Source organism: Trematomus bernacchii, unplaced genomic scaffold (genome assembly GCF_902827165.1).
Source record: "Trematomus bernacchii unplaced genomic scaffold, fTreBer1.1, whole genome shotgun sequence".
In the NCBI taxonomy this organism is placed as follows: domain Eukaryota; kingdom Metazoa; phylum Chordata; class Actinopteri; order Perciformes; family Nototheniidae; genus Trematomus; species Trematomus bernacchii.
Genome location: NW_022987717.1, coordinates 25,734 through 41,858, shown reverse-complemented (window position 1 = coordinate 41,858; position 16,125 = coordinate 25,734). Strand labels below are relative to the sequence as shown.

The window sequence follows — 16,125 nt, the reverse complement described above, 5'->3', positions numbered from 1 at the left end:
GGTGTTCTTTTACCCATAATGACCGCCTCGCTGCACATTATCCCTTACATGTTTGCGAGTAAGCGCAATGCACTCTGGGAACACAGACTCCTTTCAAAATAAAAGCACTTCTTCTTCTTTGGTGTTTTACGGCTGTTTGCATCCACAGTGTTGCATCACTGCCTCCCTCTGGATTTTACTGTTTCTCACACTTTTATAAAGTCTTTATAAAGTCTTTCCACCAGACCAGACATTCTTAAAAACGTGCTTTCTCCACAATCTATTGACATGTGTATATACACTTTTTGCACTACTTCTTATTTTATTTTGTATTTTCTTTATTTCATTCTATATGTTGCATTGTTGGAGGAGCTCAGGTCAGAAGAATTTCATTGCCATTTCTACACTGTAGCTTATGTCCATATGACAAAAAAACCTATGAATCTTGAATCTAATCTTGAATCATGGGCGTCACTTTATTAGAAAAAGTGGTGGGGACAATTTCTCCAGATTTAACATCAGCACAGCAGAAGACAAATGATGTCCCTCTCCTGGGTGTTGAACCTCGAACACCTGCATGAAAACCCAAAAGCATAAACCTCTGGACCTGCAGTGTGTTTTTAAAACAATTAACACCCAACTACAGGTCTTGTTGTGATTTTGAGTGAATTTGTACTTTTATGCACACAAGAAGCAGCCAGGTATAGAGGACAGAACATGGCATAAGTATAAAATAAATACACGCATAAATACAGGAAAAGAATCAGGAATAAATACAGGAATACAAGAATAAATATATGTGAAAAAACCCAGAAATAAATACAGGAATAAATAAACGCAAGGAAGCTTTGTGTCAAGTTGTACACAGTGCAAGGAGAAACACTTCTCTCTTCAATACATATTTTTAAAAGCTTACAGCACCGGGAATTTCCAGCATATTCATGTTCACATATAAATGTTTATTAACGTCAAAAATGGTGTTGCTATTAAAGGTTTTGCTTCTACCTAAAGCTCAGTAACAGGAGTGTAATGGATGGGATTTCTAACAGGTTTGAGATTTTTGATTTTGAAGCTCTTCTCCACTGTAGCAGTGAGATAACACACACATTTAACAAGCAGCACAATACACACTAGGTTAAATCAACATGATAACTTGGCTTCTTCTGACTCAAAGACAACAGCTCTTCCTCTCAGCCACATCCGAATGATGGGCTGTAGTTCAGAAATGATGATCAAGTTATAGCCGGTATGTCCAGATCGAGGTAACCGCTTTTTTGTAAGAATGGAGGTTTGGTAAAGTTGGAAAGATACCATGGCTTACTGTTAATATTTACATTAATTATGTGACCGTCTCTGTAGATATTTAATTGCTCTTTTTACTGCACTGTTAGTGTACAGTTTTACTATTATGCTGCTTTGTTTATTGTATTTTTGTAACTCTGGCATAACAATTTAAGTCTTATCTTATCTTAATTCCATCGTTTCTAAAGGACTCTGGTTGTGTTTATCTGAACAGATGTAAAGAATTGGACTGTCACTTCCTGTGATGAGTTTCAACAAATGTATTTACCTCACTGTCTGCTTTGTGTGACCTGAGTGTCTGTATGTGTGATGCTGTGTGTACCTGTGTGTGTGCTTTCTGTGTTACTGTGTGTACCTGTGTGTGTGCTTTCTGTGTTACTGTGTGTACCTGTGTGTGTGCTTTCTGTGTTACTGTGTGTACCTGTGTGTGTGCTTTCTGTGTTACTGTGTGTACCTGTGTGTGTGCTTTCTGTGTTACTGTGTGTACCTGTCTGTGTGCTTTCTGTGTTACTGTGTGTACCTGTCTGTGTGTTTCTGTGTTACTGTGTGTACCTGTCTGTGTGCTTTCTGTGTTGCTGTGTGTACCTGTCTGTGTGCTTTCTGTGTTACTGTGTGTACCTGTGTGTGTGCTTTCTGTGTTACTGTGTGTACCTGTGTGTGTGCTTTCTGTGTTACTGTGTGTACCTGTCTGTGTGCTTTCTGTGTTACTGTGTGTACCTGTGTGTGTGCTCTCTGTGTTACTGTGTGTACCTGTGTGTGTGCTTTCTGTGTTACTGTGTGTACCTGTCTGTGTGCTTTCTGTGTTACTGTGTGTACCTGTCTGTGTGCTTTCTGTGTTACTGTGTGAAACTGTGTCAGTTTTCTCTGCGTTGTGGCGGGGTGGTGCGGCTAGGTGTAAGAGGTTGGTTGCTGAACGCCATCTGGGGGAGTTTCGCCCAGAGACAGTTTAAGGGTTAATATCAAAGGCTACTTTATTTATAAAATACAGAATATCTAAAAACACCAGACACAATACATTTCAATAAAATCCACACTTTGGGGAAAAGGACAGGGCTGGGACTTACCACAGCGGCAGTTAACAAAAAGGGGAGTAAGGGGTCTAAACTAAATCACCCGTGACACTGCACACCACACAAAACGGACACGTGAAGAACACCACTGCTCCCACCAGGGAGTCTGCTGCCTCAGGCCCACAGCACCTGTCCGGCACAAGACAAAAGGTTAGGGTTCTGCCACGTTCGGTGCAGAAAGATAAACAAAGAAAAAACAATAAAATACACCAAATCTTAATTAATGTAAACACAAATGAATAAACAAATTAAACCAAAATGAAAGCAAATGTAAATATCATCATTGCACTCATTTATTTATTTACCCACCAGAGGTCACCAGCAGACATGGCAGAGTCCAAAGACACTGAACCAGGGCTCGAGGTTTTCTGTTAGATTTTAAAATAGGATAAATATACTCTTGCTACGAGGGATGCTACTAGAAAGAAGAATAAAGGAGAATTATGAAGGAAACTTCTTCCATGACATAGATCAACATCAACATGTTAAATCAATTAAAGGTGGGGTAGGTAAGTTTGAGAAACCGGCTCGAGATCGCTAGAATTTGAAAATACACAACCGGAGAAAATCTGCCACTTCCTTACAGAGCCCCTCCTCCAACACACACGAACGCGCACATGACCAATGAGGGCACGAGATAAGTTTGTGCACAGATGGAAGGCTGACAGGCAGGTAGGCCATCCAGTTATTTTAGCCGGGCCGGCTAAAATGATTGGTCGTACTTTTTACAGTATTACGGCTTCCACAGATGACATTTTTTTATGGATATTTTGTCAAAGCACTTAAGATATTCATTGCTATCGGGATGTTAAGAGCATTCCATGGAATATAACAAAAAGTGTATCTCGAGCCGGTTTCTCAAACTTACCTACCCCACCTTTAATAGCTCCAACAATAATTACTGGACCATTGTGTGTCTGATTCCTTCCAGTCCACTTGATTATGAGTGAGATGTGTGTGTTCATGTTGGGTTGCCACTAACAGGCATGTGAGTTTCTCTCGTCTCAGGGTTCTGCATTTCTCTGAAACAGAAGCAACCTGACCGCAGAGAGAGCAGAGAAGAAACAAACCAAGAGAAATGATATGGCATTTTCCATTCTCTCTGATAATGAATACTGTGCTCTTCATGTTGTTCAGTAAAAAACTGCTGTTTACTAAAACTGCCTCGTGGTTTTTCAGGTTAATGCCTTCCTGTTCCTTCACTGCACCTGCAGACTGTGTGACTTCCTCAGTGCTCATAGAGATGAACTGTTTTTCTCTTCTTAATCTGAATGCTCTTTTCTGGTGTCAGTGGTATATCGGCAGCCAAACAAGTTAAAGCCATAGTTTATTTTGTTTAAGAAAAGTTATTTTTTGACAACAAAACATAACTGTGTGACGGGTGTTACTGGTGTTTGGGTCATCATGCATATTAATAATCTAAAGAGGAAGTAAATCTAGTCTCTTAACAGCCTGATATCCGTCTTCTGCTCATTGCTTCAGAGGAGAGGCATCTCTCAACACATCGTTCCTCCTTCACTGTAAGTAGAAACTGTTTATTGATGTATTGATTCTGTATACCTCCTGTGAACATTATTTAATCTGACATGTTTTATAGTCTCACAGAGATGAGAGGAGCAGCTATGAGTTTAACTGCAGCAGCGAGTGGATTAGTTGTCTTCCTGCTCTCTGTGTCAGGTACTGTACATCTACACTTACATTCATCACATGAACAGAGGGGATTCTGGGAAAATGTGGGACTTGTAAAACCAGGTCACATGTGGGAATAAGTGGGATGGATTTGGGACTGTCCTTTGCTCCAATCATCTGCATACAATATCAGTTTGCTTATCACTTTTACAAGCGTTAAAAAGAGAATATAGTGTATGCATAACTGTTCCATCCTCTCTCTCTGTGTAAACATTTTGCTTTGTTTTTTCTTAAGACGACTTAAAGAATCTCCAGCTCTGTTTTTATTAAGTTTAAGTGATTTAGAGAGATATTCTTATTCTAAGTCATAACATATTGACTCAACTCTTATGGATCATACCTCTGCACCAAACCCTTCTAGTTCCTTCTCTCCTCTCTGACCTCCGTGTTATATTCACACGCTGAGTTTAAAGCAGTCTTCTTCTTTTTCTCATCTGTATATCCGACAGAAGCTGCTCACACCTCAGTGCTCTGCATTTATTGTTATTTGTCACACTTACCTCAGCAGCAACCTGACCACAGAGCGAACAGAGAGGGAACTGTTCAGAGAATCTCACACTATTCTAATTAATATGATCGCTAATCATTCACTGTTCATTTATATGAAGGCATTTTCCAATCTTGTGTCAAACTGAACGTACCCTTTTTGCGTAGACTTCTGTTCTACCTGGTTTGATTAAGAAACAACAAAGTCAAAGAGTATCATTGGTTTTAAAGTGCCTGAGAAGGAATTCACATGTGTTTTTCTGCTCTATCCCAGTAACGTTTGTAAAATGTTTATTTTTACATTCTTTGTTGAAAGTATTGATCAGGCAATTTCTCAACAATTTATAGATTAACTTTGATTATAGTTTCTGATGTGCTCTGTGTTTCAGTGGTTCAGGGTCAGGATGGCTGGGGAGTGACTTGCTCTTCTTCTAAGATCTGTGCAGTGAAAGGATCAACAGTGGAGATAAGATGCAGCTACTCATACCCATCCACATGGCATGGTCGTGTTAACACATTAGAGAAAACATTCTGGTTCATTAAACAGAAAGATGGTGAACCTGTAGATCTGACCACAGTCTCAGAGTATGCAGGTCGTGTAGAGGATCTCTGTGGAAACAACACCTGCACTCTGAGAATCAGAAACCTGAGAGAGAGCGACTCAGCTGTGTACTGGTTCTGGATCAAAACAAACCAAGCTCCATACTCGGGTCTTCCAGTCACTTTGTCCGTAACAGGTATCTGAAATTGTACTCTTAAAACATTTAACTTTATATTTTAATTTTGATACATGAACATTATTGATCTTTATTTGTTATGTTTGTACCTTTATTCAGATCTCCAGGTGAGCAGATCAGGATGGTCTACTCTCCTTCAGTGTCTCAGCAGTTGTTCACCTGGTCAAACTTCCTACATCTGGTTTAAGAACAGACAGGAAGTGAAGAAAGACACATCTCCTTATGCATACTTCAGTTATGAGTCAGCAGACAGTTATTCCTGTGCTCTGAAGGGATATGAGGACTTCCCCTCTCCTTCAGTGTGTGAGTTTACTCAAAGTCTTCCACTAACATAATAACATTAACATACAGTATAACATATATCATCATTGCACTCATTTATCTATTTACCCACCAGAGGTCCCCAGCAGACATGGCAGTGTCCAAAGACACTGAACCAGGGCTCGAGGTTTTCTGTTTGATTTTAAAATAGGATAAATATAATCTTGCTACGAGGGATGCTACTAGAAAGAAGAATAAAGGAGAACTATGAAGGAAACTTCTTCCATGACATAAAGATTAATACTTTCCCTCAAAGTGTTTAGATTTCTGATAAAGGATGGAATTAAGTTAACCACCCACTCTGTGTTTTATTAAACTATTATTCATTAAAATATCTTCCACCGTGGAATTAAATGTGAAATGTGTTCATGTTATCTCCTCCAGATGCTCCAAGCTTTAAAATGTTTTGCATTGTGTTTGTGAAATACGTTTCCTGCTTTGTGTCTCTGGACATTTGCAAGATGCCATTATATCTACCCTTTAATGTTAATAACTTTAAACACATCTCCTCCAGATGCTCCAAAGCTCCCCTCTGTGTCAGTGAGTCCCTCTGCTGAGATAGAGGAGGGCAGTTCAGTGACTCTGACCTGTAGCAGTGATGCTAACCCAGCAGCTAACTACACCTGGGACAAGAGGAATGGAAGTGAAGAACTTTCTTCTCTCAATGAAGGACCACGTCTCGTCCTCACCTCCATCCTGTCCTCTGACTCTGGACAGTATTACTGCAGAGCTGAGAACGAGCTGTGGAGTACAATATCTGAATCCATCTTTATTGATGTGAAATGTGAGTAAAACCCAGATGATTTAAAAAGCATCATGCAACCAATGACAACTTTGTTCACAGTCTGCTGCTGTAGGTCAATGAGATGGAGAGCAGCTACAGTAGAGGATGAACATGAAGTTTTATCTACAATTGGCTCTCAAATCTGCACGTATGTTCAGGGTATTCAAGCCAGCAGTAATACAGAAAACGATATACTGTATATACACAACATAATTGTTTTCTTCAGCTCTATACCAGTCAAAAAACCCTTCCATATTTCAGATGCTCCCACACAAATAACTACGTCTCATTTCAATACTCAATTCAACATGATGTATGTGTAATCTTTTGTTGATTTATTGTATTTCCTCCAGATGCTCCAAAGCTTCCCTCTGTGTCAGTGAGTCCCTCTGCTGAGATAGAGGAGGGCAGTTCAGTGACTCTGACCTGTAGCAGTGATGCTAACCCAGCAGTTAACTACACCTGGTACAAGAAGAATGAAGACTCTCCAAAAGCTTCAGGACAGATCTTCAACATCACTGACTTCAGAGCTGAACACAGTGGGAGTTATTCCTGTGGAGCCCAGAACAAGTTAGGACGTAGTATCTCCACCTTTCATCTGACTGTTGTGACAGGTACGTTTTATGCATTCATCTAAAACCACACACTTATCAGCTTGTTTGTTTTCAGTCACATTGTCTTGGTAGGAGGCTGAAAAAGGAGTGTGTGTTCAAATGTACTTTTCCGGTTCGGGATAGGGGTTGTTTTCTTGCTTTTACTTAAGGGAATAATTATCCTGAGGGTCCAGATTCAGTATGGGGTGCAGTCATTCCCTGTGCACTCAAGAGTGAGAGTTGTGTCTGTTTTGTGAAGCTTATGCCAAGTGCAAGTGCCCACAGGCTGAGAGATATTCCATCGGTATTGAGAAGGAAATAATGAATGGAGTATAATCACCCGTTCATCACAAAACTAACAATATCATCAATGTATTTGCATTTGTTTCAGCTTCTTGAACATTGGACAAGTGTTTTTTTATTAACATTACTTTTACAACACATTATAGTTTTTTAGTTTTAGTTTTTTTTAGGAATAGAAAGGTTGAAAATATAGTCTTACACTGCTCCTAGTACTATGATGGGTTAAAAGCAGAGAACAGATGTCACTGTGTGTGCTGTGTGCTCTGCAAGTGTGACCATTTTAGAGGGTTTCATCCCTGCAATTATATTCTATTATTATCTATTATATTACACCCCCCCTGTAATACTCCAAAGTGCCCCTAGGGGTCCTTGTATCCATATATGAGAAACACAGCTGTATTAACCATCTGTTCTCTGTTGATCACTGTTTCTCAGGAGGATCATGGCTACCAGCTTTTGTAACAATCTCTGTTGTTCTCCTGGCTGTCATTTCTCTCTCTGTCTTCCTGTGGATCAGGTGAGCAGATCTGTTCATCTTAATCATTGTTTGTTAAATCATTAAAAGTCTGTTTGTCTGGTGTCAACATTTGATCTTCTTTTTCTTCATAAACTCTCCTAACCAGAAGAAAGAGGGCTTCCAGAGACTCGTCTGAGCCTGAAGAGAGAGCGGACAATAGGGAAGAGGTGAGAATAGATGCTTACGTAATTAATCTAGTACAAAAGAAAACACATTACAGTCAATTTATAATGATGGTGGTCTTTAAGTGCTTATAGAACATTGATCTGACATAGAAGGACCTCTTGCTGCTCTTTTTACATCCTTCTATAAAAAGTTAATTTCTATCACAATCTCTTTGATTCTCCTCTTAGACATGAGTACATTTCAAGTACATCCAGAAGTTTTCCTATCTTTTATCCTTTAATCTTTCTGTCATAAAGCATCATGTTGATGAAGCAGGGATATTTTCCCATCATTACCACAGCTGCTGTTGCTTTGGCCTTTTCTGTCCTGGGTCCATTCCTCTATAAATGAAATATCTATTAATGTGAAAATGTGTATCTGAAAGTGTTTTCCTCCCTGCAGTGTGTACCTGATCAGCCGGAGCAGCAGGAGGACCTTCAGTATGCCAGCGTTCACTTCTCCAACAACCCGGCAGACCCTCTTTACTTCAACATGAGAGCAGCTCGGCCCCTCAGACACACGGAGCAACAGGAAGTCCCAGAGTACGCTGCCGTCAAGTTCAGCAGTGCTGCCCCGAGGTGAGCAGCTCCTCACACAGGAACATTATTCACATATCATTTAATTCCTTTTGTATTATTATTACCACTAAGAAATACATAATTGATCTCTCAGGACCAGAGGTCAGGACTCTGAAGAGGATCCAGCTGCATTGTACAGCACGGTCAACAAATCCAGATAAACACAGCAGAGGCCTGTACTACGAAGCCGGTTCAACCTAACCTGGATATGTTTGAGTTACCCGGTTTACCTAATCCAAAACAAACGCACCCTCGCTAAGCGGTCCTACGACGCTGGTTATCAACTCGTTAACTCAAGACAGCTTTGCCCTATCTTGTTAGGTGCGCGTTCACATAAAAGGGGTGGTATTTGGAGCATTCGACCAATCACAAACATGGACAAGCATACTGACAGCGCAGCGCGTCATACTTCCTGAATGAAAAGTCAACTATAATATTAGACAAATATGAAGACGTTAAACTTTAAACATCCATGACTTAAACACTTTATCCAGGATAAAAGCCACATAGTTGTCGTAGGACCGGAAACCCAGAGTTTTCCCTGAAGTTAGCTCGCTAAGTGAAAATCCGGCTTCGTAGTACAGAGGCCTGTACTACGAAGCCTTCTTGAGCTGTATCTGGCCGTGCAACACTCACAGTGTCACATACTGTATGCAGAAGTATTATTTTAAGCAACACATTAAGTTGACGAAACACTGGAGTCAAATGTCCTAATTAAAGTCAGATTGTGTCTTAGACGGGGCAGTGATATCATAAACCTGTTAATGTATGCATTCAAACGCTTTTTCTTTTACCAGCTGTATTCACCTTGCAGGTGCAGCTATGTGGCTTTGATCCTGGATAAAGTGTTTAAGTCATGGATGTTTAAAGTTTAACGTCTTCATATTTGTCTAATATTAAAGTTGACTTTTCATTCAGGAAGTATGACGCTGCGCTGTCAGTGCGCTTCTCCATGTTTGTGATTGGTCAAATGTTGCTAACCCCGGCCCTTTTATGTGAACGCGTACATAACTAGATACAGTAGGGCAAAGCTGGCTTGAGTTAACGAGTTGATAACCAGCGTCGTAGGACCGCTTAGCGAGAGCGCGTTTGTTTTGGATTAGGTAAACCGGGTAACTCAAACATATCCAGGTTAGGTTGAACCGGCTTCGTCGTACAGGCCTCTGGCCTCAGGCGTTGCTTTTGAAGGATGATACTTCTGTTTTTTGACAATTACATTTCTATTTACACAGGGTAATATGGATTTTTTAAATACATGTCTCAGGGTGGACCTCTCCATGAATGAGGCCATGAGTTTTCAGCCTAGTTTTTATTAATCTGAATGGCTCAAATGTAAAGATTTTGTTAAGTATTTCACAGCTTAATGTACTGAATTGTAAATATTTCTTGTGTAACATGAATTTTGCCTCAAAAAAATTACAAAATGTAGAGATGTTGCAACAAGGGATCTGATCCCTAACTGCTGGCTTGTTGGAAATGTAGATATTACTAAAGAATTATAATTTACTGATAACAAACCAATTTCCATTGTTTTGTACATTTATCAACTTTATTCAAATAATATTTCTTTACAATGTTGTTCTTCTTGTCTAGACTGAAATATCAACAACTACTTGTTGGATTAATTCCAAATTCCAAAATAAATGTTGTTGTTGAAAAGCACATTGGGATATCAGAGAGGAACATGTGTTTGCTGAGGTAGTTGCAGCTTCATTCTGCTGCCACTAGGTTTCAGTAAAGAGCCGTATTTCACTGATGGAAAACCATTACCAAGAGCCTGTGAAGTAAATGTCTCTTTGGTGTGTGTACGGCCTCAAAGGTAGGGCAGGTACGTTTGAGAAACTGTCTCGAGATACACTTTTTGTTATATTCCATGGAATGCTCTTAACATCCCGATAGCAATGAATATCTTAAGTGCTTTGACAAAAAAAATGTGGAATCATCTGTGGAAGCCGTAGTACTGTAAAAAGCACGACCAATCATTTTAGCCGGCCGGGCTAAAATAACTGGATGGCCTACCTGCCTGTCAGCCTTCCATCTGTGCACAAACTTATCTCGTGCCCTCATTGGTCATGTGCACGTCCGTGTGTGTTGGAGGAGGGGCTCTGTAAGGAAGTGGCAGATTTTCTCCGGTTGTGTATTTTCAAATTCTAGTGCACTCGAGCTGGTTTCTCCAAAATTACCTACCCTACCTTTAATGTTCACACATTCTTATTTATCCATATTTGTTATGTAAAAGTTCCATTATCACCAATTGAATTTGTAAATGTCTTTGTTACTCTTTAAGTTTATCATTTTTCCCACACTACTGTATTCATCATCATTGCAGTGGTGTAGTTTTATGCTCTATTCATAGTATATATATATATATATTGTTAAGGAATAATTCTTCTAGATATCTAACCTTTTACTCTGACATGTGTTATCTCCTTTAAGGAAAGGCCTTGGTGCCATATGTGTTGTTGTCACCAGTGTGAGACCGGTCAACTTGACTGGCACGTAGGGTAATTGTTGTGAGAACACTGAGGCACTTCTTTATCGGTGTTTGTGGGCTCTAGGATGTGAAATCCTTGAGGCCATGAGCGTTGGACGCAGATGATTCAGTGTTTAGTCTACTCCTTCAGAGATGTTGATTTCTCTCTGTGAACCTGTTAAAAGGTCTAGCATAGAGAGAGGTTCTTCAGAATTGATGTGGCAACTCTACCGTGTAGTCAGAACCTCTGACTCTTTGATTTGTGATGTGAATCCTCCGGCCGAATACTCTGAATAAACCCATCAGTGTTTGACATCAAAGCTCCAACTCTCACCGTGTCTCCTTCCTGAGTCGGTGACTCCATGCATTACTACACAGAAGTTTCCTCCACAAATTGGCGTTGTCGGCAGGATACCAACAGATCTTCAGAGACTGGTAAGTGTGATTTCAAATCTACATTTGGACATTGCCTTACCAGAATCTGTGATTGACGGTATCCTAAAATTATCTGTGAAGCTAAGCGGCTGCGTTTCGTTTTGGTTAATGAACATTTGGGGCTAGTAACCCCAGGGGATCATCCAGGGACTCTGTCTTGGCTGGTTCCCTCTGTGTGTGTGCTGCTCCGGACTTATGTGCCGTGCAGGCATACACGGAGATGTTTAAAAAGCCTTAATGAGGGCAGCAGTAAAGTGGAACTTCTGTGTGAAATCAAAATAGAGATTTGTAATGAACAAATCGCCGAGATTCCGGGGGTTTCAGCGGCCAACACTAGCAGTTAACTAAAGCAGCCAGAGATATTACCCCCAGCGCCTCTAAAAAAAACACGGCTCCAGCTGCTGCAGCTCCGGGGAATGTGTGTCAAATACCTCCCCGTATCTGCATGAGCTGGTGAAGTGAACTCAGAGGGAGAAAATCACAGCTTTTGTCTATAACTTTAACTCACACCACCGCCGTCTCTATTAAAAACGAGACTGTTTAAAAGCACTCTCGTGGCTTGTGGCCATTTACATTCAGAGGTGTGCTGGCAGGTGCGAGGTGCGTGCATTACCTGATGCGACAGGCTCCCTACATTGCTGAGGAGCTGATGTCGGTCCGGGGTGCATACATAAAATTATAGGCTAATTGATCATGGGTGGGCAGTGGTATGCAAGTGTAGAGCAAAACTGTGTTTCATCGTTGGGATGAGCATGATGGGAGGTGTATAGGCTGGTCGAGTAGGACTACAGTTAACTGTGTGGTTTCGGATAGAAAGGGTAGAGGAAAAAAAGTCTATGTGCTCTTGATCGGGGGGGCATAGCACCACTAGAGCAGGGATAGTGGAGTCGCAAGAGGATAAGCTAGTTATTGCTCTTGGACGGTCTTCAGGCACCGATCTAAGGACTTGTATACAAGGGTGGAGGTACGAGTCAAGGTACCCCACTGGGTTCCCATTGGGAGAGATCAAATAGTCCCTACCCCCTCTGAAACCTCTTTAATCCGGACTAAATTGAGCTGGATGAACTTTTGCTGTCACGCTGGTGTTTATTATGAGTTCATCATGTTTGTTTGTCTGATTGTTTGTATCAGGGGTCTATATTGGTTTGTCTAACCGCCGTCTTGTGCATGTTTTGTAACAACTAATAATGAATCAGTCCATAGCCAGAGTAAAATAAACTAAGCTTTAGTTAACTCACCAAAAGTAAATGACTTGAGAAAGTTAAATAATATATAGTGTTTTGCAAAATTCTGGTAGTATAGATGTGCTGCAAAATGAAAATAAATAGCAAAAGAGTGTTTTATGTCCTGCATCTGAGTGTGCAGAGGAAATGTAAACAAGAAGCACACTGTTCAGGGTGTGCGCTGCATCTGAGTGTGCAGAGGAAATGTAAACAAGAAGCACACTGTTCAGGGTGTGCGCTGTAGGTGTAAGAAGAAGAGAAGATTATATTACTTTAAGAATACATTCTTAAATTGTATTGCTGGTATGTTAAGATATGTTTGTGACCTTTTATAAACCCTATGCCCCGTCCTGCACCCCGAGACCCTCAGAGGCATCACTGCTGGTCGTAAAAACCCTGCCTGAGGAGGTCAGGGTGGCAAAATCTGTCTGCTGTTTTAGGTCAATGTTGTATTATTTGTTTCATTTATTCTTAAATCTATGTATTGTATGGTAATAATGAAAAAAAAAAACGTAATGTTTTGAACACATTCCGAAACAAAGCTGATAAGACAGAACTAAACTCAAACATAATACAAATGATTGTTGAAACCTTTTGCGCTGTTGCTGCAAAATGGAAACTTTGTTGATTATCTATTCCAACTGGCCACTGGATTCAGATAATTAATATAAGTTGAAGTTTAATTACAGTTTTAAATATAGTTTAACATTCTTTATTAAACTGCTTCAAATGATTTCTCGTATCAACCAATTGGTCTCCATAGACATTACTACAATTATAATAGTTGTTAAACTACTGACAAGTTTTCTGAAACCGAGTTTATGAACAAAAGAGTAAAGGTCGCTGGTTAAGCCAGGATCAATATATTTGTTGACGTTTTCATTACAGTGTGCATAATAAATGTGTTAAATGAATTGAGCAATTATTTAAAAAGTATAATGTTGCAATCTCTTTACAATAAGTAATTACAGTTAACAAAGAAGTAGAGGTTGTTTTCCAAGGGCCTCTCCTTCACAGCCCTACACTTTAAATCATGAGACTTTCAAATCATAACAGACAGAGATCGGTATCACTTTGTGTTGCAAGCCAAATCCATGTAAAGGTTCTACTTGAGCCCAATTTAAATACCATAAAGAAAGTATTGAACCCAGCTCAAGCTAAATGTCAAATGTATTTAATTAATGTACAAGTGTCTAATCTCAGCTTCTTTCGAGTTCAGTCTAAGCAACAAATTGTTTCTCATAACATTCTCACTGCTGTCCCAAATGTTTTAACCTTGGGCAGACAAGCTGTTCACACACCCACACACACCCACACACTTTGGATAAGTAGTCACCTTATCCACATTGTAAATTGTTGCCTTCTTTAAAGTTATTAGTAATTTAAGATTAATTATTAAATTAAATGTGGTACATAAGATAAAATAAATAAAATAACTTGACTTGATCATTTTGTTCACAACATTAGACCTGTCCTCTAATCTCTACTAGAATAAGATAAGTGTGCATGTTTGGATGTTTTAACACTCCTGTAATGTACCTAATCTTGATATCCTTTTCATTACAGAGCTGGGGAAATGGTGTATTGATTAGATTCTGATCCGTGCAAGTCCAATTTTGACTGACTTTAGTTCTAATGTTAATGTTAATTTGACTTCAACCCATAAGTAATTATTTAAATTAACTCTAAATTTCACATGGTGATGGATTAGTGTTCCACATTTCTTCCACTAATTTGTTTTACAATTAGGCCAAAGGTAAAGAGAGACATTGATGACCTTGTGTCCCTTTTGTTAGTACGTGGTTCCATTTTGTCTATGGCCTTGGACGGCTTCACTAAAAGTCACCCAGTTCTGCCCTGCTGCAGTCCGACTGAGTGCAGTCACAGAGATGCTATGGCTGCTCTACATGACATTAATGGTCTGGTCTGAATGGACACCATTTCCTGCTCCCAGAACATTACAGCCGTTGATACTGTCTCACATGGGTCTGCTCCCCCCCACTGAGCCATGAACTGAAAGCATGACATCTGCTTTGAACACTTGGAAGCCTCCCTGTCACACCAGCACCAACCCTTGGGTCAGTCAGATGAGACTAACGGCTTCACTTAGGGCATTTGGTTCAGATACATGACTCTCGTTACCACAGAGTGGGTTGTTTTTAAGGCTATTCATACTGCTATGCAGAGGATGCCTGTAAGTTGGCGAGCTGGTAAAAGCCCCTACTATTGTTCAAATAGGCCTAATGTCAGGGGTCTCTTAATGTCTAGTTCTACATGTATTCACATTATATAGACAATGTTTCCACCTGGTAAAACTAAAGGCTGCACAAAACTCAGGCTACAATACAACCATTCTGTTCTGCTCTAACGATTCAATGTATAGATTCTACATCAAAACAATTAGCGTTTATTGTTTCCAATGATAACGTCACCTTAAGTTGAGGAATGCAAACCTGTTTTCAAATGTAAGGTTTTGATTTTGTTTGACATTTCTCAGTAATGACACCCTCAGACACCCAGTATCATTCATGCTATGCCATCAGTAATAACACAGATGTTAAAGGGATGAAACTTTTCCTCCCAAATCAGATATGCTTTGTTTTTCAACAAATGTATCCATTCCTAGAGCCCTGCATAATATATGTTTATCACAATGGTTTTTTGTAAGCTGCACACAGGTGATACTGAGTCTTCTCGATTAATAGATTATAAACTATACCATGCTTAAATAGACTCCTAAGTTATTATTTCATATGTACCATATGTAAGAAAAGGGAGGGAAGAGTCAATTATATTGAGTAATTGATTTTATATTGGGTAATTTATTTCTCAAACCTATGTTTTATGGAAGAGACAAAATATTTCTGATAAACTAATATTTTATCAAAAGGTAAATGGTGAATTAATATACATTTAGAATCATTGAGAAGGGGTTATATCCACAGGGACAAGCTCACCTTTAACTTACAATAACATTTCTCTGCTATGGACTGATGAGTATATGATTCTTGCATGTTCAATGACTAACACAAACCTTCAAAATGATAATGTGCATGTGTCAGGAAGGCTCCCAAATCATTCTGAGGGGCCTATCCTGTTTTTGTAATTAAATGATAATGTGCTAATCCATTACTTTGAGTTGTCTTCACTCAGAAAAAACATCCCTATCAAGTATTAACCCAATAACTAGGACACACTCTCCGGGTGCAGAGAGCACCCCCAGCCACGTGCAAGGAAGCACAAGGTCGTTCGAGATGAGAGGATGCTTCTCTTCACCTTTCTGCTGAGAGGGGGTTCTTCTCTTCATCTTTCTGCTCGGTGGGCTCTAGCAGACAACCCTGCAGGACGAGTGAGGGCTTCAGAGGCTTCTATAATACAAGGTTCCATGTTTCTTGGAGGAGTTTGATGTCTTCCTAACCTCTCCCATCACGGGGGGGACACCTGGATGCATCAGGAATACGCAGTTGTAC

The 16,125-nt window shown here is 39.9% G+C and overlaps 2 protein-coding genes across 6 annotated transcripts in view; both read left to right on the top strand.

Moving 5' to 3' along the window:
• Positions 1-16,125, top strand: part of LOC117492049 (B-cell receptor CD22-like) — a 62,559-nt gene that overhangs the window by 21,599 nt on the left and 24,835 nt on the right. Inside the window, exons 8-11 of one of the 5 annotated variants that reach the window (XR_004556825.1) lie at positions 3,693-3,696; positions 7,891-7,948; positions 8,349-8,524; positions 8,619-9,001. The exons of the other annotated variants lie outside the window; for them this stretch is intronic. The gene's annotated coding sequence lies outside the window, so the exon portion shown is untranslated. Of the gene's footprint in view, positions 1-3,692; positions 3,697-7,890; positions 7,949-8,348; positions 8,525-8,618; positions 9,002-16,125 lie in introns of those variants that run through there. 5 annotated transcript variants of the gene reach the window in all.
• On the top strand, positions 3,781-5,630 carry LOC117492050. The gene is made up of 4 exons (XM_034142194.1): positions 3,781-3,871; positions 3,949-4,028; positions 4,916-5,263; positions 5,363-5,630. The coding sequence occupies exons 2-4, from the start codon at positions 3,959-3,961 to the stop codon at positions 5,596-5,598; spliced, it is 654 nt and encodes a 217-aa protein (XP_033998085.1). The 5' UTR covers positions 3,781-3,871; positions 3,949-3,958; the 3' UTR covers positions 5,599-5,630.